Source organism: Panicum virgatum, chromosome 6N, assembly GCF_016808335.1.
Source record: "Panicum virgatum strain AP13 chromosome 6N, P.virgatum_v5, whole genome shotgun sequence".
NCBI lineage: Eukaryota > Viridiplantae > Streptophyta > Magnoliopsida > Poales > Poaceae > Panicum > Panicum virgatum.
The window spans coordinates 51687691-51712185 of NC_053150.1; the positions used below are offsets into that span (position 1 = coordinate 51687691).

At 44.7% G+C, this 24495-nt stretch overlaps 1 protein-coding gene across 1 annotated transcript; it reads right to left on the minus strand.

The window, feature by feature from the left end:
- Positions 1-15308: 15308 nt before the first annotated feature.
- Positions 15309-17165, minus strand: LOC120677237 (protein SHI RELATED SEQUENCE 1-like). Its single transcript, XM_039958383.1, has 2 exons — positions 16202-17165; positions 15309-16082 (listed from the first exon to the last, which is right to left on the minus strand). Exons 1-2 carry the CDS (start codon positions 16752-16754, stop codon positions 15718-15720), a joined length of 918 nt encoding a protein of 305 aa, XP_039814317.1. The 5' UTR covers positions 16755-17165; the 3' UTR covers positions 15309-15717.
- Positions 17166-24495: the final 7330 nt, after the last annotated feature.

Genomic DNA, 24495 nt, shown 5'->3' on the forward strand with positions numbered 1-24495 from the left:
GTGGTTCTTCCCAAAGCCATGTGGCCATGGAGCTCCAGGCGGCCGCCGGCGACGGCTGGTGGTGGCGGATTCCAGAGGATTCGGCTTGCTGTGGTCCCATGGACCTTAATGTAATTTCTTCATTTTTCAGGGGCCTTTGTGCAAGTAGACTGGTGGTCAGCTTTGCTTCGTATCCTACCTGGACATATCTGTATTTGTACTAGACTTTGTACTGTATCCTTAATTTTTTTGAAGTATACTTATCCTTAACAGATAAATATAGCAGGACCAAGCATGGTCTGGTCAATTCAGGCCGGCCCATAGGCAACACAAGGCCCACCCCTGCGGCCTGCCTAATGATCGGCCCATTTAATGTACCTCCACGCGTGCAGTGCCCACCGAATCCAAGGATTTGGATATGTAAAAAGTTATAAAATAATAAAAGGGAAAAGTCTAATTTTCACCCTCGAACTATCGCAAAAGTCTGATTTTCAACCTTCAACTACGAAACCGGACAACATAGGCCATCCAACTGTCAAAACCGGGCAAATTTGGCCCTTGGGTGGTTTTGAAGGTGGTTTTGCATTTTCTAAAAAATTAAATAAATCTATTTAAATTTAAAAATATCAAAACTAATTCACTTTAAATCAGAAAATATGAAACTAGTACCAAAGTTTTTCTAAAAATGTAACCTATCTATTATTGTTCCATTTGAATCTTAATTATTAAAAATAATAAGCATAACTGCAAGTAGCCAAATATTATGAACACAAAAAAATTAGATCCGAATAGCTCACAATTCATGTGACAATAGATATGTTATATTTTTAGAAATCTTTTGATACCCATTTCATAATTTTTTGACTTAAAATGAATTACTTATAAATTTTTTAGTGTAAAATTGAATATTTTTAATTCTCACAAAATGGAAAACCACCTTCAAAACCACCCCAGGGGCCAAATTTGCCCGGTTTTGACAGTTGGATGGCCTATATTGTCCGGTTTCGTAGTTGGAGGTTGAAAATCAGACTTTTGCGATAGTTGGAGGATGTAAACCGGACTTTTTCCAATAATAAATGGTGTAGCAGTATCACACTACTCTAGCAGTATAAAATGACGACGCTAGCTAGATGCATGCATATATACCCTCTGGTCTCTTTTCTTTTGTAGGCAAACAGATGGGGAGGTATATATGACGCTTTCTAACCGATATTCTTCCGTCCATAATCTATCATACTATTATATCGACCAAAAGGCAAAAGCCACAAATATATGTGTCATATTCTTTCCTTACTTCCTAGGTTAGTTCTTCCACATGCTTGCTAGTATTGCTAATTTGCTACGCACACTGGCCAATGAATTAGCCAATACGTACAAGGTAGCAGCAGCCATTTACATACAACAGTTACTGCTTGCTCTTTTCAAAATTAAAAAAAAAAAACAGTTACTGCATGCATCGCACGCATGCGCTAGCTGCTTGCCTGCTTGGCCATGTTTCTTTCTCTACCTCTGCGGATCGGATCGACTGCGGCGTGTGTTGGTACAATTCCGCTGCCAAAAGCGGCAGATCGGATGAGGAGGAAAGCACGCTGCAGCGACAGGCTGCTGGTTGCAGAGATTTCAGAGCAGAGCTGCAGCGGCGAAAAGCCGACACCTACGTGTGTACCGCGCGGCATACGGCCGGCCGGCGCGGCGACACAATGAGATCGCGCCGGAGAGTACTGTACCTGTAGTCCTGTACTACTCGCCTCGGTCGAGTCGGCATACGTCCTACTCGGGCTCCCCTCCATAGCTAGTCCCCCCCCCCCTCTCAGTACTACAGAACTAATCATCGGTCTAATACATTTATCCCAATCAATTTTAAACTCGGGATTGATGTGGATATTAGTCCCGGATCTAATTCCTAAAGCTAGAAGAGATACTTTTATTCCGGTTGGTTGTGTCATTCGGATATATTGAAGCTCCTTTCAATCCCAGTTGGTGCCACCCACCGAAACAATTGATATTTGTCCGGTTAGTGGCTCCAACCAAGATTAAAAGGAGTGCATTGATCCCGGATGAAACTAACCACCGGGACCCAAAAGCTCCCTCCATAGCTAGTAGTTCCCCCCCCCTTCTCTCTCTACACACACACAAGATAAAAGTCCATAAAAATAATGATTAAAGAGTACATCATATACACTACCGGACTCACCATATTTACCGTGTGCCGGGTACACATGGCAAAGCCTGGATTGCACACGGCAAAGGCTTTGCCGTGTGTTGCACCCGGCAATCCGCTCACGGCAAACGCCGGCCAGCAAAGTTATAGCTCAATTTAAATGTATATCAAATGATATGGTTTAACTGCAAAAAAAATTAAAATTAAGAAACGGATCCAAAAAATTACCAAAATTTGGCATTAAGTAATCTAAGTTGTGTATTGCATAAACAAAAAGTTGTAAACTGAAAACCTAATTCGGCCGTCACTTTAACTCAAAATCTGAACGATTCCTTCTCGACTCTATGGATCTTCTCCGAATATGTTTCGATCTATAAAGAGCATACATCAAACTTGTGTGAAACATTTCCAATTTTTTACCGTAGACTCAGCACATGAAATTATGATACCATGACAAATTTTATGATATTTAGACTTCACATGTTATTTATAGAATTTTAAAATGATTCAGACTCATGTTCTCGGTCATGGTTCGGGAAAAAGATGTTCGATATTGCCTTCCATTTCATGGATACGGCTTCAGATTGGACTCAATAACATAAATATGATTTTTCGATGGATTTTACTCTGTTATTCAAATCATTTGTAGTTCAAATTGTTTAATGAAATTAAATGACTAAATATAGCAAATAGACTAAAAAAATACCAGATATTAATATAAAGTACCATATACAATATGTGTATGTCTAAAAAAGTTGGGAGTGTGGAACCACTTTTTTTAAAAAAACTTTGCCGTGTGCTAGGGCTTAGACACACGGCAAACAAAAAAAACACTTGGTAAAATTTTTGTTTTGCTGAGTGCAACTGTTTGCCGTGTGCTCATATTTTGCCGAGTGTTTGTTTTCCTGCACTCGGCAAATGACTCTTTTGCCGTGTGCCCAAGAGGAGACTCACGGCAAAGTCTTCCGCTCACGGCAATTTGAAAGTTTCCGGTAGTGATAGCCACTACTACAATTCTGGATTTTGCGAGGCACTTAAAAAAAGATTTCTGAGGCGGGCACAAAAAAACCGCCTCTCAAAAGACCTCTGGAGTTAATGCTCGGCATTAACTGAGGCGGTCATAGATCATTAACAGAGGCGGTTACGACAACCACCTCTCAAAATGTATTAACTGAGGCGGTCGTCGTTATTCAACCGCCTCGGTAAATAAAGCCCAGCCCATTTGCCCATAGAGCACAATTAGAAACACACACACACACACACACACACACACACACACACAACTATCCTCCCCCAAACTCTAACTCTATCTCTCCCCACCCTATCTCTCTCCCGAGCCCTCTCCATCGGCGGCGGGGCAAGGCTGGCGGGCCAAGCGCAGTGTAGGGCCGAGGCGAGGCCGGACCGCGGCGACGGGGCCAGCGCGATGTGGCGGCCCGCCGAGCGCGGGGCGGGGCCGAGGCAAGGCCGGAGCGGGCGGGTGTCATCAGCGGCAGCGCTCCGAAGACGGCAGCGACGATCCGAGTGCCTCCAGGCGGCCGTAGACGGCGGCGGCAGCCGGCTGGAATTGCTCACGCGTGGAGGCCGGATCCGCGGCGGCCGGGCGGCCGGGCGGACGGATACCCGACGGCCGAGGCGCGGGGTGGACGGATCCGCGGCTTGAGTGGGTTAGCGGGCGGCCGCGGCGCGGACGCCTCGGTGGCGGCGGCGACAGCGAGCAGCGGCCGCGCGCGGGCCGGTGGCGACGGTCGCGCGCGGGCTGGCACCTCAGATGTGCTCGACAGGCCTAGATGGGCTCGGTTGTTTTTTTATTTAATTAACAAAGGCGGGCATCACAACCGCCTCTGAAAATGCTGATTTTCTGTGACCATTGCTCAGAGGCGTTTCCTAAAACCACCTCTGAAAATCAAATATACCTGCCTCGGAAAAGATTTCTGTAGTAGTGAGCATAAATATTTTTTAATCTATTATCCATAAAATATTTTGAAACTAACAACTCATAAATAAATTTGACAAAGTGGATTTTGGAAATGGGAGATGATGTTTTCATCAGTAACAAGTTGAAAAAATTCACTAAATGTAACGAAACAATCATTTAAGCATTGATCACCATGATATTTCTTAGATTGTTCTTCACAAAATTCCAAGCTGAAAATACCATTTCATTACTTGCTATTGCAACCGGTAGTAACACTAATTTCATAAGCTTGTAGACACAAAGAGTATGACATACTTATCTGTTTCAACAAGTAAAACTGAAAGCTCGGCAATATTATTGTTCACTTTCGAAAATTTTCATCACCATGCACATCAATATTTGGTGATGCAGCAACCACTTAGCATCTGTGGTCGAAGTTGCTATGTGCCACGTCGATGTAGCTTGCTCATCCTCAACAACGCCCACCAGAGCTCTTCCTCCGTTAGGGATCATCCATGGTTTGGCCGGTGTGGTGGCACGGGCTGAGCGGCGGACTGGACCAGGCGGCCCATGGAAATTACTCTGGAAGCATACAAAAGAATAGCAAGAGTAAAGGAAGGGGACATGAAATAGATATTCAGATCCTATTCATCTTCCTTCTCGGGTCTCTCTCCTTCTCTATTGTTCTCCCTTAGATTACCTTCTACTTCCTCGTGTATCTCTAATCCTTCTCCGATCTCTTGCTTTGCTACCCTATCACAAACTCTAATTCCCTCATATTTGTATCCTAAACTCATTTAATACTTTATCAGACCCAACACCTATACTCTTCTGTTGGATTAGCAAGGGGATTGCTAACATCCTCCTCCACATTTGAACCTGCCCTTGCCGACGATGTTTCCTGGGCTTGCGCGTGGAATCTGTGGTCGTCATTGCCTTGACTTGTTCCGCATCTGCCATGGTCAACGGCTGGCGAGCCATAGTGGGCCTAGCAGCAGCAACAACAGCAGAAGGTTAATGGTAGATGAGAGGTCAAGAGGGGAGAGAAACGGGTGTCGAGGGGCGTCGAGGTCACGCCAATTTGCGGAGGCTGAAGGGGATTGGTGGCACGAGGTCGTAGGCCAAACAGTGTGGCTCCAAGCCTATTTCTCTTCTCTTTTTTGAGTTCAAATAGATTCAATTTGATCCAATTATATGTTGTATACATCTAGGTACATACCTACTAGTTAAAAAAATTTTGTTAAAATATTGGGTGTACATCTGTACACCTATGAACCTATGCTGGTTCTGTCCAACACACACATAATGTTTGGATCAAGGGGCTAAATTTTAGATCATATCACATCAAAGAGAATCTTAGTATTTATGAATATTAAATGAAGTCTAATTACAAAACTAATTGCAAAATCCCTGAGCTAAACCGTGGGACGAATATAATGAGGTATATTAATCCATGATTAGCGGATGGTTCACTACTACAAAAAATCTTTACACAGGCATTTAGAATCCATTTTCAGAGGCGGGCAACTCTAAACGCCTCTGACCTAGGGTCAGTGTAAATCGTTATTTACAGAGGTGATTTGTTGCTCGCCTCTGTTAATGGTTTAGAAGAAACAAAAAAAAAGCAAAAGACCGCCGAGCCCATCACGGGCCCGGCGAACCCATCGCGCCGCCGGCCCGTGGCCGCCGCCGCCGTCGCGGCTCGCTGGCACCTCCCGCCGCTGCCGCCGTGCCACCTCCCGCCGCTGCCGCCGTGCCACCACAGGCTCCGCCCCTACACCCCTCTCCCGCCGCGGATCCGGCCGCCACTGTGTCACGTACGCCTCCCGCCGCCACTATCGAGCCGCTGCCGCCTCCCGCCGCCGGATCCAGCCTTAGGCAGCGTGGATCCGGGGGGTGGCAGCGCGGATCCGGCCTCAGGACTGGGGCCGGCGTCGGGGGCCGGCGGGGAGCGATGTTGGGGCCGGCGGGGAGCGGCGTCGGGGGCCGGCGGGGAGCGGTGTCGGGGTCGCCGGCGGGGGGCCGCGCCGCACGGACGGAGGACGCCGGACGATGGTGTGGCGGGGTGGGGGTCGGGGGTCTGCCGCCGACATAGAGGGGTAAAAGAGATAGGTGAGGGAGAGGAGAAGTTGGGAAACCCAAGTCCCTCTAATATATATATATATATATATATATATATATATATATATATATATATATATATATATATATATATATATATATATGAATCCGATAGTGTGCTGAAATGGGCTTTTGGTGGACCTCAGGAATATTAACTGAGGTGGTTGTTTATAATGCGTCCGCCTCTGTAAATATGACGATTAACAGAGGTGGTCACGTTATATGCGACCGGCTCTGTTAATCGATTTTCTAAGGCAGTTTTGTAACCGCCTCAGTTAATAGAAAACGAACGCCTCTGTTAATGCTGGGCATTAACAGAGGCGTTTGCTTTTTGTGCCCGCCTCAGAGGCCTTTTTTCAAGTGCCTCGAATAATCCAGATTTGTAGTAGTGGTTACTGTAGCATCACTTTAGCAAACTATGGAATAATTAGGCTCATTAGATTCATCTCGCGAATTAACACCCATCTATAAAAAATTATATAAACAAATTTTATTTGATACTCCTAAATGGTAAAATTCTTTTGATGTGACAGGCGCTAAAATTTAACTTTGAAACAAACAGTCACAAATAAGCTCAACCACTATATATATTAGCACAAGTTAAGCGCCCGTGCAAACTTAAGCATCTTTATTTTCTACCAAGCATCCCACTGTGCCGATGTATCAGAATAAGGCTAATGATTTAGCCTGCTGGTGGCTGCAAGAATCTTTGCAGCTCATCTCTCAGTCCATTTGTATAATGGTTTAGTTCTCCACCATTAATACATGACCAACTTGTCTATTTCAAAAAATTTCTTGATTCTTGTGTCGAAGCTGGCTACAAGCTAACAACCCACTTGTCCTCTCTCTTCTCTTCTCTCTCTTCTACCTCAGCATTCAGTCTGCTTAGGGCGTCCGCAATGGTAATAGCTAGTACTAGTTATTTGGTGTGCTGATGTGGAAGTGAGAGGGAAAAGAAAATACTATCTATGCTATTGGACCCACATGCTCGTCTCACATGTTCTTGGACTATGTGAAATAGATCAGCTATATATTTGTTCGTCGCTAGTGACTACTTTCTCTTCTATTTTTTGTTGCCACATCAGATCTAGCTAGCTAAATAACTAATCATTGCGGACGACTTCATAGTCCACCATAATATTTGCTCTCAATGCAATTCTGTGGTTTATTTTTTAATCCCGGCCCCTCTTATTCATAGCTAGTAGCTAGCTATTAGGTATGCAGTAGTCTCTACTACTGACTATAGATACCTAGGCCGTGTTTAGTTGGCGCCCCTATAAAGGCAAAAAAAATTTGCGAGAGAATCTTGCCAATTTGAAGTACTAAATGAAGTCTATTTACAAAACTTTTTGCAAAGATAGGTTGTAAATCGCGAGACGAATCTAATGATGCTAATTAATCCATGATTAATCAATAATTAGCGGATGGTTACTGTAGCATCATTGTTGCAGATCATGGATTTAGTAGGCTCATTAGATTCGTCTCGCGATTTACAACCCAACCATGTAAAAAGTTTTGTAAATAGACTTCATTTAGTACTTCAAATTAGTAAGATTCCTTTTTATTTTAATGCGTTTACGATTTTTTTGCGTTTACGGAGTGGAAACTCAACAGGGCGTTGCATGCATGCTAGCTTTTGTGTACATCTAGGCCGTTGGTTTGTTGTACCTGCCTAGCTAGTAGGCTCCTAGCTGATCCAAGGGGCACATGCATGCATCATGCATCTTGGCTGCATGCGGTGATATCACGCGCGCGGTACCCAGCGGCCGATCGAGCCGAATCCTCGGATTCTTCTTCCGGCCGGCACAGCCAGCGCTGGAAACACGGGGTTCTGCGGCAGAACATGTCTGCTCCCGTACACGATTGCATCCATCCATCCATCGATTCCACCTCAACAACCAACAACGAGCTAGGAGCAGGTGGCCGGAGTCCTCGCCGCACACTCGAGAGGCACGGCGGCCGGAGGCGACAGGGGAAGAGATAGCTTACCGTACGTGCAAGCAATCGGCCGGTAAATGAAAAACCGATTGAAGCAAGAAATTGAAGCAAGTGAAGTTACAAATTATTAGTCATTATGACTTTTATAGATATATATATGATTTGCTATACACCTAGGCATAATATATATGCAGATACATAATAAAATCTACAAATTTAGAAAAGTAAAATGACTAATAATTTGGAACTGAGGGGAGTACTGGTGTTTGGTGTTTATGATCATACAAAACCATCGATCAGTTGCTACAAAATCAGCATAACTGTTCACCACCAAAACTTACAGGAAGCTTAAATTATTGAATTTGTCAAGTTTCAACCAAAACGTCTTACTTTATTAATTAATGTATTTAATTAATTAGGTGTGGCAGCGAGGATGAGATTCGGTTGTTATTAGTTATATATGCAAACAATGAAAAGGAATGCTGCATGTGCATGCGTGTATGAACTTTCCTGTGCAACGACAAGCACACTGCACATGCATGTTAGAGACAAGAAAAGTAGTAGGAAATTAAATATAAGCTATTGCGCTGACCTGCTTTCTAATATCTATATATTTGCGCCCGGAAAGCTGAATCGATGCTGAAATGCGAATTATTCAATGACTCTGTTCGGCTGGTTGTCGCTGGTGGCTGATGCTGATTTTTTATGGAAGAAAAATACTGTTGGTTGGCTGGTAGCTGATGATAATTTGGTATGAAAAAAAATTGCTAGCTGATTGGCTGACAAGATAGATCTGATGCTACGCCCGTTGCAGAAGTGCAGCAAGGTGAATCGATGCTACGCCCGTTGCAGAAAGTGCAGGAACTGATGCTCTCATCATATCATCTGATACCGTTTACAAGATAGATCTCAGTGGAGTAGTATATATACGCGAATCAACAACATCTCTCTCATCAGCATGATAGTCCCTAGCTAGGCTTGCTAGCTGCTAATGTAACACGTACGTACGGATTAAATCACAAAAACTACTGTATGTATCATCAGCTGCTGACACATGGATCTTTATTTCTTTGTGCGCGTGGTACCAGCAGGTTGAATTCATATATATTGGGCTGGCTCGATCTCGCAATAAATAATGCCTGGCCCTGGCGGCAATGAAGCTCAGTACAGATCAGAATTCAGAAGGCGCAATTGTCCGCCATGAAGATTAAGAACAATTACTGAGCTCTGTGTGCACTGGGAGCAATGTAATGGTGATCCAGCAGTCCAGTCCAGTCCAGGACCAGAAGGCCAGAAGAAGGGATCATAGATGATGGTGACCATGCAGGCAGCTGCAGGCGTCGATCTCGACGCTAATGAACAAGAGTTAATTCCTTGAATGCCATTGAAATTTTCGTCAATCCCGTGAATGCCACTAAATGACATTGAAGAAATTTTTTTTTTGTGTCTATGATATGTGGAGTCAATGGCAATCAAGAAATTTGCTAAAATTTTAATGGCATTGAGAGAATTGGCCCCCCAAAGTGAACTCGATCGAGATCGATCGATCGATCAGCTGCTGGTTGCAGGTGATGAAGGGAACACCGATCTGACCAGGAGCTCTGCTCTGCCGATCCCTATCCGCCATCGGGATCAAAGCTAGTAGGGGAAGAATAACCAAGGGCCAAGGCCGTAGGCGAAAGCGAAAGCGAAAGCGAAAGCTCCCTGCTGCAGCTGCAAGGACAAGGATTACAGGCAGGGGACCTGCTCTGCTCCTGCATGCCCTGTAAATCCTGGAGCGAGCGAGCTGAGCTTTGCGGTGGTGGTTACGTCTTTGGTGTTTGATGAGGCACGTGACTACGTCCTTTCTGGGCTGGGACCATGCCATGCCGGGCGCGGCAACAACAACAAACAGCCGATGGATGGCCCTTCCTCCTTCTCCCCACCCTACTTACCCTAGCCAAGGATTCCCTTCCCCATCATGAACAACCCTACTACCTCCTCCTCTAGCTCTCTCGTAGGACACTAGCAGCTACTCTCTCTCTCTCTCTGTCTGATGAGAGGAGAAGAGAGAGGCAGCAGCCAGCAGCAGGTAAAAAAGAGGAGAGAGAGAGAGAAGACGAGCGAGCTAGCTAGGGAGCATGCGTTACTGTAGCGACGGCGATAAAGATGACACGGTACACTGGATGCATGCATTTGCAGTCGTTTCTGCGTCTGCCATCTTCTAGCTTGCTACTACGTATCATCAATACGCGCGCCCGCCTACTGTGCGAACCATTTCTTCCTTCTCTCCGGAAGAATGTGTGCGCGCGGCGATCGAAATACACACACATGCAATGTACAAGTAAAATCCTCATTTTCTCCGACCGATCGATCCGGCACTGCTCTAGTGCTAGCTCTACAATACCGGCTGGGAAAGGAACACGGCTGGCCGGAGCCCGCGCGCACACACACACTGCTCTGATCTCTACTGGAAAAGGAGATCGATGATGATGATGAACAGTACTGGCGCCGCTCCTGCATCATCATCCGTCGCATCCTTGCCTCCTTATTTCCTCCTTTTAGACTGTCTCCAATGGTACCCTCTAAAATCATCTCCTAAAAGGAATATTCTCCTCCCTCTAAACAGATTCCGCACTCCATATCAAAATCCTCTCCAACAATACACTCCATACCACACCCCTATACCCCCATCATCCAATATTTTATATTTCCCTCTCCATACCACACTCCGTCGGCAGCTCGCGCCCTCCACGGTCCGCTGGCTCCTGCTCTCCCTCTGCTTGGGCCCCACGGGCGGTTGGAGTGCGTCCGTATGCCCCCCAACTGTGAAGGGTCCTGCCATCGTCCGCCATTTTGGGGGGTCTTTTACAGTGCTCCATTGGAGCGGTTGGAGGAGGAAATGACCCCCTAAAGCACGGTGCCGGGTGTGATACCGGCCGCCGCTGGAGACAGTCTTAGAGGCGCAAAGGGGAACGGCGAAAAGGGATGCATGGCTGCCTAGCTAGCTAGTGTCACCCGGCCTCCAGTACATGCTGCAACTGTTCTTGACAAACACAATATTTGCACAGCCATGCATCTGCTACTATTATTCCGTCGTTATCTCTGTCTGCTTGCATAAATAAAGCGCCCCTACAGATCAGTGAAATCTGGGACTGGGTAAATGCAAATCGCTAGCTCAGTTCCGACACATATTTTAAATTTATACAGGCACACTTATTTAAAATAAGCACCGATATTTATACAATAAGTTATATTATACACTCATTGGATCCATTTGATTTAACTATAATTTCCTGGTTGTTAAATAATAGGTTGTACAAAGGGGTCATACTCATACATACATGTAATTTTCGGAAAAGAAAAGGGAGCAATAAAAATTGATGCAAAAGGATGGTGCGAATGAGATGCTAAGTGAGATAATTAATACTTAAATAATGTCAAAGCGCAAATACGCTATGAAAACAAGTCTTATTAAACAGTGCTTTGCTGCTTTCTAAGATATGCATGTACGTGCCACAGATTAGAACAAGGTACCCGGTACGTACTACTAGATAAATAACCACAGCCTACAGCTAGAGTTGTGGCCTGGATAAGTTATTATTTGGACAAGATACCGGGTGCATACTTTTAATCTTATATGTTATAGATTAGGACCCAAGTTCATTAGCATTTCTAAACTTATATATAGATGTTCCTTCGATGGTGTAAAGTATTTAGTGACAAGATTTAGTGAATATAGATTCAAATAGTAAATATTTAGTGACTTTCAACTGATGCGTATGCGCGTTCTTTGAAAAAAAAAAGAACTACAAGTAGCTAGGAGAGGGGTGGGGAGCATAAGTGCACCCTGAAAATGCCAGCGTACGTGTGCAGACATTTTAGTTCAAGGCAAAAGTTCCAATTAATAACAAATAAAAAAATACGACTCATAGTTATTTCTGGCAATGTCATGCATGTGCTTCTAAAATTTAATTCTAAAAATCCAGCTTAATGTGTTGAGGGTAAATTATTTGGAAGACCAACGTAGCCTATCGATTGATCTGGAATATTTAGAGCTTTTAAAAAAAAGATATAGATAGCATACTTAACTGTTAACTATTGACTATATTTAATTGGAAATGCCAATAGAGTGGTAGGTTCAACCAGTCCCTATCAAAGTCTTTAAAAAGGTTCAAAAGATAAAGCCAAAATACTACACAACGAACTTAAAAATTACAAACAGCTTTGACTTGAGTATATGCATGCATAGTCCACAACCGGAAACAACGTATGCATGAAATTTCTATAACAAGGTTCCAACTTCCAAAGGGGTTAAAGCATCTTCAGAGCCTTTAAATTAGACCCTCTAAATGCTAAATAGAAACTGCCTCTATTTTTTAGAGGCCTTCAAACTTGATTCAACTCTAGCAATAGCCGTCAATTTTAACACATAATAGAGGGCTCCCTAGAGGGACTCCCTAGGAATAGAGGATGAAGGGGTAAATTTGGAGGCCACCCAGACTAGAGGGCCAAGTAGAAGGTCTGTTGGAGTACATCTTTTTAGCTTAGACCTCTAAACTTGAGATATGGAGGTGGGTCTGATGGAGTTGCTCTTACCGATTATTGTTCCAACAAGACTAGCCTTTCCATTGAAAGGAACAGATCAAAGCCAAAGAGATTAGGCCAAATCATCGTGCATCTTTGGAGTTGCGTGACAAATACATTATTATATAATGATGGTGACTTCTGTCTAGGTGAAGAATTGATGAACAATTAAGTGCTTAGACTACCAGTTAATTCACCTATTTAATTCTTGCACATGTATGTTTGAAAATAAAAATGTATAGTTTGATTAAGAACTTATAGTATTTACTGAACAAATTAGACTTGTGATTAGTACTACCTTCTCTTGTTTGAGAAAAATTAATCAGCATCCTATAGGACAGGTAAAGCAATTATGTAGATATGATGATTATAACAGGTTTACTTCATATAAAATTCTCGATATCCAGATTTGGTAATAATGTCGTCAACATAACATTAGACAAATAATTCCAGATCTACCTTAGGTCAAATGTCTTGTCCTAACCGATCGCTTCGTGTTCCAATAGAATTTATCAATTTTTTAAATACACCACCAGCAGTACACGACAGAATCAATAGTCTTTTTTTTGTGGTAAACAGAATCAATAGTCAATTTGACATAAATGTATGGATAAGGCCCAACAAATTTAAGATATATTCTATATTACTAGGACATTAATGTGCACTCATAATGTGTATGATGTTTTGATCAAAAAATTGTCAAAAGAATACAAACATTGTATCAAGTCATTCCAGTAAATCTGGAAGCAAGTGTAAGTGAAGGGTAATCACATTAAAAGAAATCTCACTGGACAAAATTGCAAGCATTTTGAAATTTGTATTATTTCTAGTGAAGCTGAGAAGAATGGGACAATGCTATATACAATATAATTCAATCATATGTATGAAATCAGATCAGTACCTTCTCAATTATGTTACCCCACAGCACCACATATGCATAACATCAACTAAAGGGATTTGAAATAATAAGGACAGCATAGAACGAAATTTGAAGCATTCCACAGTGCAGTAGCAATAATCAAGACAACAAAAATTCTATAAAAGATAACATTCACACTAGTACACTTTGATTTTGATACAAAACTTACAAGTCTATATATTTCCTTCATCCTGAAATATAAGGCATTGTACTTTGTCCTAAGTCAAAGTAGTCTAACTTAGTTGGACCAAATTTATAGAGAAAAATATTAGCATCTAACATATCAAATAAGTAAATTATGAAAATATATTTCACAATGGATCTAATTATTCTCATTTGACATTCAAAATATTATCACTCTTTTCTATAAACTTGGTCAAACTTTAAAAAAAATTTACTTAATACAAACCAAAGTGCCTTACATTTCAAGACAGAGGGAGTATGGCACAGGTAGAAAAGAACAATGGTCCAAGATCAAGCATTCAAGCATCACACAATTTATCCTCAATGAAGGTTAAAATGGCAGCATTATCCATTCATACTTGAACCATGTGAAACAAAATGCATGCAATTTGAAGGTTGGTAGAAAATCAGCATTTGATTGAGTCTCCAGAGAGATGCCCGGTGTTTTGCTACACAATACACATAAATGATTATATGACTGACCGATAATATTTACTTGCCTAAGTTCCTCATTATTCACCGCTCCATATATAGAGACAATGAATGTGTTGCTCAAGAAATGTACATATTGATGGCAAAAGATGGAAATGCCCTTCCTTGGATGACAATCACATTGCCCTAGCTATATGGAAGCAGTGCACGCATATTCTTAACCTTGGGTGGTGGTATGTTAAAAGTGCTCTATTTTTATATACCTTTTTGTATAATTAATTGTGATATAATCATCAGATCCGAAAAAACTCAGAAGTAAACTCTCCCATTATTTGGGAATAAAATAGAAAAGGATCAACACACGCCCATTGTTTTGCTAGGTCCAGATCACAATATATATGCTGACATTCACCCAATGCAACTGTTTTTTCTATCATGGTTGAAATGACAATTAAATCAGGAAGCATGGCAAAATAATTTGCTTGAGATGACAACACAGAATTATGATGTGATGCAATATGATTGGAATTGGATGGTGGATCCGACACTAGTCAGGAACCCTGTTTGCGATTACCAAACTTGGAAACATTGGAAAGCACATTGTAACTAGCATTTCCTTCCAATCATCTCGTCATTTGTGATTATTCCCAAGATATAGATATCTGACATTCTGACGCTGCCTGCATCCTTCTTTCAGCATATGATGACTGGAAGAAATCTCTCTCCTTTCCTCTCTCTCTCTCTCTCTCTCTCTCTAAGGAGCAAAACACAGCAATCATTCACACCAAATTTCCAACTAAGAATCAGCAGTAGCTACTAGCTAGGAAACTAGGGCTCAGCTTTTGAAGAGAAAAGCTAAAGCAAAGGTGTCACACCTTATGGAATAGACACAGCCACACAGGAGTAGAAATCAGATGGTGCTGTGTATTATTCTTCAGCAAATACTCCAGGAGCATATATATGCAGAGCAACCTTAACTTCCCGTACTCGATCTAAGTATATTTTCAAGACACCACCAGGGGACAGAATCATCACCGCCATGGAACAAAAGATGAAAAGAGAGACAATGGCAAGAGGAAAGAGTAGTAGTGTCAAACTGTCAATAATCAAGATAACCATTCTCTCCCAATGCAAGGCACCATATCACCTAATTGTCGTTCATATCAGATTAAATTTTCAATCATGAACACTGCTCGCTAGCTAGTCCAGAGCTTTATACTTCTAGTAACCTGATGGCCTAGCTACTACAGTAGTATGTAGTATGATCCTAACGAAACAGTGAACAGGAGACCAGCTCATCATCAGTTTATGCATCATTGAGAGCGAGAAGAGATCAAGGTAAGGAAAATCTACTGACAATTTAGAGATGATGATGATAATACTTTTAGTAAATAAGCAAATATCAAGACATGGATTGGAAGGCGATCAACATGTCATGTCTAAAGGGAATAATGAAGCAAGCTAAGACTGAGCTACCCGTCAATCGAGGTGGCCGTTTGATCACCTCTGATGGCCGTGGAAGAAGGGAGCGCCGCCGTAGGGGCCGGGCGTCGGATACGGGTCCATGACCACAGCCGATGACGACACGGGCCCCGCGACGCTGCCTTCGCCCGCCGCGGCCGTGCTCGGGGAGGACCCCTCGGCGGCGTGGCGGAAGCCACCGGCGGCCGCGACGGACGGGTCCGGGCCGACGTCGTGCAGGATTCCCTTGAAGACGTGGCCGGCGATGCTGACGGTGGTCTGGTACGCCACCTCGGCGTCGGCCTCGTCGACGGGGCCCAGGCGCACGCAGCGGAACACCGCCTCCGAGCTCACCTCCCGTGGGAATCGCTCGCCCACCATGGCCATCTGCTGCTGCTGCTCTCCTGATGATCAATCATGCATCAATCATGAGCATGCTGCTTAGTATCAGCTGATTGGTCTGCAACTATCTGGTAGCTCTGAGCTTGTGAATTGGTTGGCTAGTGGATGAGGGAGTGCATACCCGAGGAAGTGGTTGTGGCTGTAGTGGACGAAGGCTGGGCGCCGGCGTCGCGCGGTCGCTTGGATGGCTCGGCGGCGCCGGTGGCAAGCTGCTGCTGGCGCTCGCGGCGCTTGGCGGCGGGCACCCAGGTGGACTTGACGTGCGTTGGGCAGTCGAAGCCCCGGCTCTTGCAGCAGCTGCGGCAGCGCATGTGGGCGCAGTCCTTCTTGGCCTGGTTGCCGCAGTCCTGGCAGCTGATGGTGCCCGCGCCGGCGCCGGAGGCGGAGCCCCTGCCGCCGCGCGAGGAGCCCGCGGCGGGGTCATCGGCGAAGCGGATGATGTTGGGCGCGTAGAAGTGGTGCTCCTGCGCCGGGTGGTGCGGCCACAGCTGGAACCCGCCGCCCCGGGGCGCGGCGGCGGCCGTCGTGTAGAGGTATGCCGCGGCGGCGGCGGCGGCGGTCGCGGAGTCGGAGCCGGAGGAAGGGCTGACGTGGGGGTGGTGGTGGTGGTCGCCGCCGCCGCCGCGGCCGTGGTGCCCTCCTCCTCCTCCTCCGCCTAGAGGGAAGCCCGCCATGCGGCCAGATCCATAGGCCCGCGCGGGCAGCGGCGGATCGCCCGTGTCCGGCAGGCTACTGGTGGCGCGCTGTCCGCCGCCGAGCTGGCGTGGTCCGCCGCATGGGCACGAGGCGCTGCGTGGCGGCGCGCGCGAATTTTGAGCGGCCCGGCTGCTGGGTCGGCACCCGCAGGAGCTAGCCGCCGATGCCGCGAGCTGCCCGTATCGATCTAGCTAGGGCGAGCGGCAGCTAGGGTGCGGCGGTGCGCGTAGTGGGGGTTCCCTAGAATTTTGGCGTGTCTGCGCGTGAGGAGGGCGAGGACGAGGAGGTAGAGGAGAGGGATCGAGAGGGAGACGGGGAGGGGAGGAGAGCAAGCAGGCCCAGCAGCCAGCAGCTGAGCTGAGGTGAGCTTTAATTTTTGTGTGGTGAGGCGAGTGATGGAGGCGACAGGGGAGGGCCTCTCTCTCTCTCTATTCTACGAGACTAGCTACGACGTCGTACTCGTATTTCCTCACGAGTGTACGAAACGAACTACTCTCCCTCTCTCTCGTCGCCGTCTCCGTCCCTTTCTCTCTCTACACGCTAGCTAGAGAGAGATTGGGAGAGAGAGAGAGAGAGAGAGAGAGAGTTGCACTTGCGCTTGCACATGGACTGGAGAAGACAAGAGGGAGCTACAGTGACAGTAAAACGCGGCGCCCGGACGTCCGATGGCCGCTCGACCACACGCGACCGTCGGATGAGTGGTGATCCGTCATCCAAGGCAACCAATCATTCCTGGAGGAGGCAACGCCGCGTGGTCTGCCGGCGCGCGGCGGCGGCCGGAAGCTCGATCGCGATCACGGCTAAGCGTCGCCGGCGGCGAGGAGTTCGTTATTCCTGCGTGCTACCACAAACCACTCATCATGCCGCTCATCAAGATCCTCTCTTTTTTTTGAGGAAGGGAATCAAGATCCTCTTTGGAGATGGACGTGTGATAAGAAAATATTTATGCCGTGATGATTGGCCGCTCGCCATTCTTCTTTCCGGCCGGCCAGCGGGTCTTTTCAAAGCCTTTTCAGATCAGCGCGATCGAATTCCTCAACGGTCTGGCCATTATTATTTCCAAAACCTGCAGTCATGGGTTGCCCGGGTGGTGCACCTGACCTCTGCACGGGCGCGCATGGCCGCGCCGCCGTCGGCACTGTACGGCGGCTGTCTCGATCCATATCTCCTCGCGGCGCCGGCCGGCCGATCATCGCCGGACGGATCGTGCTCGTGCTCCGCCCGCGGATAGAAGAAAAGAAAACGAAAAGGAAACGCGCGCAGGCAGCGGTGGGGCCTCCGATCCCTCCACTTTCCGGTGGCCATGATCGGGGATCGGAGGAGCAAGCAGCCAAGATGGCAGGGCAAGTTGTTGGACTAAAGAATGGGACAGGGCAGGCGATCTAGCGGAGATCTGCGTGACGTCGTACGTGACAGGGCCCCCTTGATTTCCGGAAGCAAATCCTCTGCGGTACCTGTGGCCGGAAGCAGGAAGTCGCCCCGCCCCGGTTCGTAGGGCGAGCGCCACTGTTGGACTCGCCGTTGACCTCCAACCCAAGTAGTACGTAGTACAAGAAAACATTATTAGTAATCTTCAAAAAAAGAAAACATTATTAGGACGATATGGAATATATTCTATTCCATTTCTATTTAACTGATGATGGATGATCCTCTAAAGAAGAGTTCTCGAGCCCTGGAGTTAGTGGGACAATGGCTTAGAGAGACGAAAAATCATGTCTTGGTTTCGATCTGTTGGAATATGAGGGGCTTTTTAGCCCAATTATTCAATAATTCAATGGAAAAGAATTAAACCTCACTACTAATGCTAGGGAGTGATGAGGATGTTAATACCATATTGTAATTGAGGAGAGTGATGGCTGGGTAATAAATAGCGATTAAATTAGAAGATTGATGACCGGTTAATGGTGCAAATTGATGACCATTGTTACACCTAGAGGTGTCCAGGTTCATCCCCCTTCCTCTAGGATCGACTATAAAAGGAGACCAGCCCCTCTCATTCTAAAACAACACTCTCAAGCTCTCAGGTACTCCTGCTTAGGAGACCTCTCCCTTCTCCCTCAGCTGCTTTCTGCAATCCCCATCGCTAGCGCTGCGAGCACAGTTCTGGCGAGAGCAGGCCTCCGAAACCTCTGTAACGCTGAGATCCTACTAGGGATAGCAGAGCAATCAGGTTTTTGGGGAGCATCTTGACGCAACTGCTCGCTCCCTGATCGACTACTTCATCTACTTCCCGGTGGCCGAACGAACGTCTACGTCCTCGACTTCCTGGTGGCCGAACGCCTACGTTCTCTACTTCCTGTTGGCCGTACCTGTGTTCCCCAAGTGAATATCAAGATCGTCTCGACTACTTCCCGACGGCCATCTGCACTGCATCGACTAAGTTCGGCTACATCAAACAACCCTGACCAACACAATGTCCAGTCATGGGAACGGCGCACCCGGTGCCTTCGTCACTGGTCCCGCCTTAGGGTACACTCTAAACCAATTCTGGTTTATTATTTTGTTCATGTTTATTAGTGAGAATAACATGAACACGAGCACATATTTTGTTAGCACAATATCACTCATTTATGCCATGAAATTGATAATAGCATCTGGAATTAAAATATACCAAAAATTGCCTAGCTGGCATCATATGGTGTTGAGACAGGTTTATAGTCGCTATAACCAAAGCAACTTACCACCTTCTCCACATAGTGAGACTATATAAGAATCACCCCACCATTGCTCTCTTTTACCAGCTTTATATTAACGATAACATCAGCTTCTCCCAGATCCTTCATCTCAAAACATTGAGATAAAAAGTCTTTGACTTCCTTAATCACATTAAGGCTAGTGTCAAAGATCAGCATGTCACCCACATACAAGCACAAAATCACTCCTTCAGCCCCACCATAGCGATAGTACACACATTTGTCAGCTTCGTTCACAACAAAGCCAACATACATCAAAGTTCTGTCGAATTTTTCATGCCTGTTGACGCTCCTTAGCGCCCCTGATTTATATACCGCAAGCACACGGTTTTGTGTAGTTTTTCCCTTAGAGTATTCCCCCAAGGTTTATCAATCCACGGAACCAAAGAGACAAGAAACAATCTACTAGCATAGAGATTCCTTTGTGTGAGATGGTGAAAACGAATCTAATCTACTAAAAACACGACAAACACCGAAGGTAGCAAGAGAAAGTTAGAGATAACCAATCTAGATCACCTAGATCATGCATATGTTGTAGTTCCAGCTAGATGAAGTGAAGTAGGGTAGATGTTAATCTCAATGAAAATCCTCTTTAAATCCAAAATCTCCAATCCGATCCCTCGATACTCCGCCTACTCTGTGGAGACGGCCTGTCACGACACCCCCCTTTTGAACAAAATACCCTGAAGCAAGTCGAACCCTCTTTGGTAGTTCCGTCATGAACCTCTAGTCACCATGACTACAAGATCATGCTAAGCGATCTATCTCGATAATAGATCTAGGATGAAGCAAACCCAAAGAAAAGAATGAAATCGAAAGAGAGAACATGGTCGCTAAACATTCGGAATCACAAATAACTTCACCATGAATGATTGTACATCACAAGATCACAACCGGGGCCCTACCTTGATCTTGATGATCCTAGCTCCAGAACTCCGACGTGGTCTTCCTTGCAAGGTTCCCACGTCGGCTAGGGCGAACCCTAGACAACTAGCACGACCCTCGGCTCTCTGAGAGGTGTCCCTCTATCTTCTCTGCTCCTTGACGTCGTCTCCCGAATTGATCTCTGCGTGAACCTTGGGGAGGGGTCTTTAAATAGCCTCAGGGAACCCTCGGTCAAAGGGGAGGTCGAACCGACCTAAAAAAGGGCTGGGCCGGCCGGCCCAATGAGCCTAGGCCGGCCGGCCTGGGTCTTTCCTTCGCCGGCTCGTGTTCATCTTGCTCCCCAAGTCTCCTGGAATCTTCTAGAGTTTATGTCTTTCACGATTGCACCCCATTAGACGTCGTTATCTTCGAGATTTCTTCGAGGAGAAGAATAGGATGGAAAATCCTTCCTTAAATATCTCTTTACTTTGCTTAGCCCCGAAGTATCTTGATCTTATATTGTGGGCTTTGTCTTTTGGGCTTCATTGGAGGGTGGATGTGCATGAACGGGCTTCTAATCATCATGGTCTTCGATCCTTTGTTCGGGCTTTGGCCTTTGTCTTTCTTCGTGTCATCGCATGATCGTGGGCCTCGCCATTTCATGCTCCAAAATTGGTCAAAAACCTGCAAAAACGAAGTACCTCCAAAATATATGTGCAAACACGAAAACGACCAATAATTGGGCCGAGGTTAGGATGGTTAGTGATTTTGATATTAAATTCATGCCAGTATCAAAGTTAAACAGGGGACAAAATGGATACTTAAGGAGCGCCAACATTCCCCCCATGCTTAAACCTTGCTCGTCCTCGAGTAAGTCTTTGATAAAAATCAGCGCTGCCTTTCAGTGTCCAATCCCTGCACTTGATCATACACGAGAAAACACAATGCTCCCAAAAAAATATTTTGCAGTTAATAGTTCAAGTTGTAACCAGCTTTTTCATTGTGGAAGGTAGATACAAGTTAAATGCTTCCCCACAATTATTAAGCACATGCTCTCAAAATTAAACAAGTCTCAGAATTAAGAAAGTAAGTTCCATAAGTAATGCTAAACCAAGATCAATAATTCAAACCTCATTGCAATTTGCTAATGGAAACTCTCAGCTCATCTTGTCTCTTAATCTTACTAGAACTCTCTCCTTTCTTTCTCTCATATGCATGTGTGAGGCTTTATTTGGAGCTCTGGAAAGGTTAGTCCTAACAAAAGATATTATAATCAAGATATTATCAAAACAAGAAATACTTCTTATGGATTTACCGAGACTCGTCAAAAAGACCATTGGAAAATAATTTCTTTGTGGAGAGGGAGAGAATGGAACACACACTTTAGATGGTGGACATGTGCAAATGGCAACGGTTGATCCCAAGGCATGACTGAAGTCCTTGTTATCGGATTGCACATGGTTGGAATAATTGAGTATAGAATAATCTTCAAAGTACCTGGAGTTTTAATGAAGCTAAAGGGACTGAGGAGCTTTTCATCATCATTCATTTTTTTCTTTTCTCTCTTCCTCTTTTTTTTCTTTCTTTTTGCTCCTCAGAACCATTGGCAACACAATGCACTTACTCCACCTCCCCCATGCTTGAACGTTTGCTTGTCCTCAAGCAATGAAATGATGATAACTTGATGGAGTGAGTGCACAAAACCTTTATCAATTCTCTGGACTCAACTTTGGAATTCAATGGAGCATCTCCTTGTGAAAGATTGAAGCCAACAGAGGAGGAAAAGGGGTAGGCCGGCCGGCCTGGGGGTGTTGAGCCGGCCGGCCTACTGCCTGTAGGCCTCCACTTCTTCGGATTTTTCTTCTGCGAACTCTTTGATGCTTCCCAAGCTTATGTTTTACTGAATTTTGCTCTTGATTCCACTGTTTTGCCGTCGAAATAAATATATACTCAATATATAGGTTGTGGTCAAGGAGGTGTTTCACAAAAAGATGTTTTTGGTTAGGGGTGGATATCCAGCGAGGTTTGCGATGTTCCCGGTATAGAAACTCACAATGCATGGATAAAATGGCTAGCAAAAGAGAAGTACGCAAAAATACGGAATGGTCAGCTTCTTAGTCTCGTACCAAAGAAGATAAATCCTGAATTAATTCACCTAAAAATAATTCTTGCTCTATGGTTTGTTATGATATATCATTTAGGCTTGTAGAAGGGTAGAGCAATTGCAAAAGGTATCATTGACAAGGTTAGCTCAAAATTAAATCCAAATTAAATTTTCCTTGACAAGCTTAAGTAAGAGAGCAAGAATAAAAGATATGGGTCTTAATTTATCATAACCTCCACAATTGAATTAGCCGGCATTTAATTAATTTTCAGATCATGTTAGAGAGAGCATTAGTTTAATCATGCATAAACCAAGCACAAGAAAGTAGACAAAGCGGCAACGATCATCATATTTTAATATGGCACAAACTTTCTATCATCATTACTAACCATAACATTAAAGCGTAGGTGATGCATTTATTTATCATGGTGATGAAAGCAAAAGAAAACAATTTGCACACATGCTAAAAAATAAATAAAACAGAAAATTGCTACGCACACACAAGCTTGCACACATGCTGAAAATAAATGAAAAGAAATAGAAAATCCAAACCACACGTGCGAGCATTTTATTCATGGTATTGCCGTCGATCAATCTCCTTGATTGGCTCTTGCATTGTATCCTTGGTCATAATACTGCTGAAATGCTGAAACCACAGGAGGGGTCTTTAAATAGCCTCAGGGAACCCTCAGTCAAAGGGAGGTCGAACCGACCTAAAAAAGGGCTGGGCCGGCCGGCCCAATGAGCCTAGGCCGGCCGGCCTGGGTCTTTCCTTCGCATGCTCGTGTTCATCTTTCTCCCCAAGTCTCCTGGAATCTTCTAGAGTTTATGTCTTTCACGATTGCACCCCATTAGACGTCGTTATCTTCGAGATTTCTTCGAGGAGAAGGATAGGATGGAAAATCCTTCCTTAAATATCTCTTTACTTTGCTTAGCCCCGAAGTATCTTGATCTTATCTTGTGGGCTTTGTCTTTTGGGGTTCATTGGAGGGTGGATGTGCATGAACGAGCCTCTAATCATCATGGTCTTCGATCCTTTGTTCGGGATTTGGCCTTTGTCTTTCTTCGTGTCATCGCGTGATCGTGGGCCTCGCCATTTCATGCTCCAAAATTGGTCAAAAACCTGCAAAAACGAAGTACCTCCAAAATATATGTGCAAACACGAAAACGACCAATAATTGGGCCGAGGTTAGGATGGTTAGTGATTTTGATATTAAATTCATGCCATTATCAAAGTTAAATAGGGGATAAAATGGATACTTAAGGAGCGCTAACAAAGCCACTGCTTAGGCGCTTGCTTGAGACCATATAAAGATTTCAACAACTTACAAACCATTTCTTCTTGTCCCTTTGATACAAACTCATCTGGCTGATCCACATAGATCTCCTCTTCCAACTCTCCATTGAGGAAAGCCGTCTTAACGTCCATTTGAAAGTGCATCTCGGCCCCTAGTGTGTTTTGGTGGATTGATTGACACCACGATTAAAGGGCTAACTATCTTGTTGAGCATATGAGCAGGAATTGATTATCACAATTGTAATCTATGTGATGAAATGAATCAAGATTCAAGACACATGCTCATATGACAAGATGATTGACATGTTCTAGTATGAGAATATTAACAAACAACAGCTACCATGGAAATTGGGATATGTATCAACGATAAAGAATTTATTCGTATATCCAAATGAAGCTTGTTGATGTAAGTGGAATTCAAAATGACAAGCCAAGGTATTGTGAATGAGACAAAGGTGTATGCTTAGGCATAGTCTCACAATTGGAGAAACTTGTCGTAAGGAATGTATGAGATAGTTGATGATCAAGCAAGCATGAAAGAAATGATGTTCATTGTAATGGCAAAATCAATGTGAGTTCAAGAGGGCTCTTGAGGATAAATGGGTGGGATCGAAAGGCGTGTTTCTAGAGGCTATGTAAGCAAAGGCTTGGCATGAGCAAAGAAACCGATAATGATCAAGTCCAAGAATTCTAAGAGACATGAAGAATTTCATATTGACAAGTGTCGTTCATTAGAGAAGAAAAATTGCTTGTGGATCAAA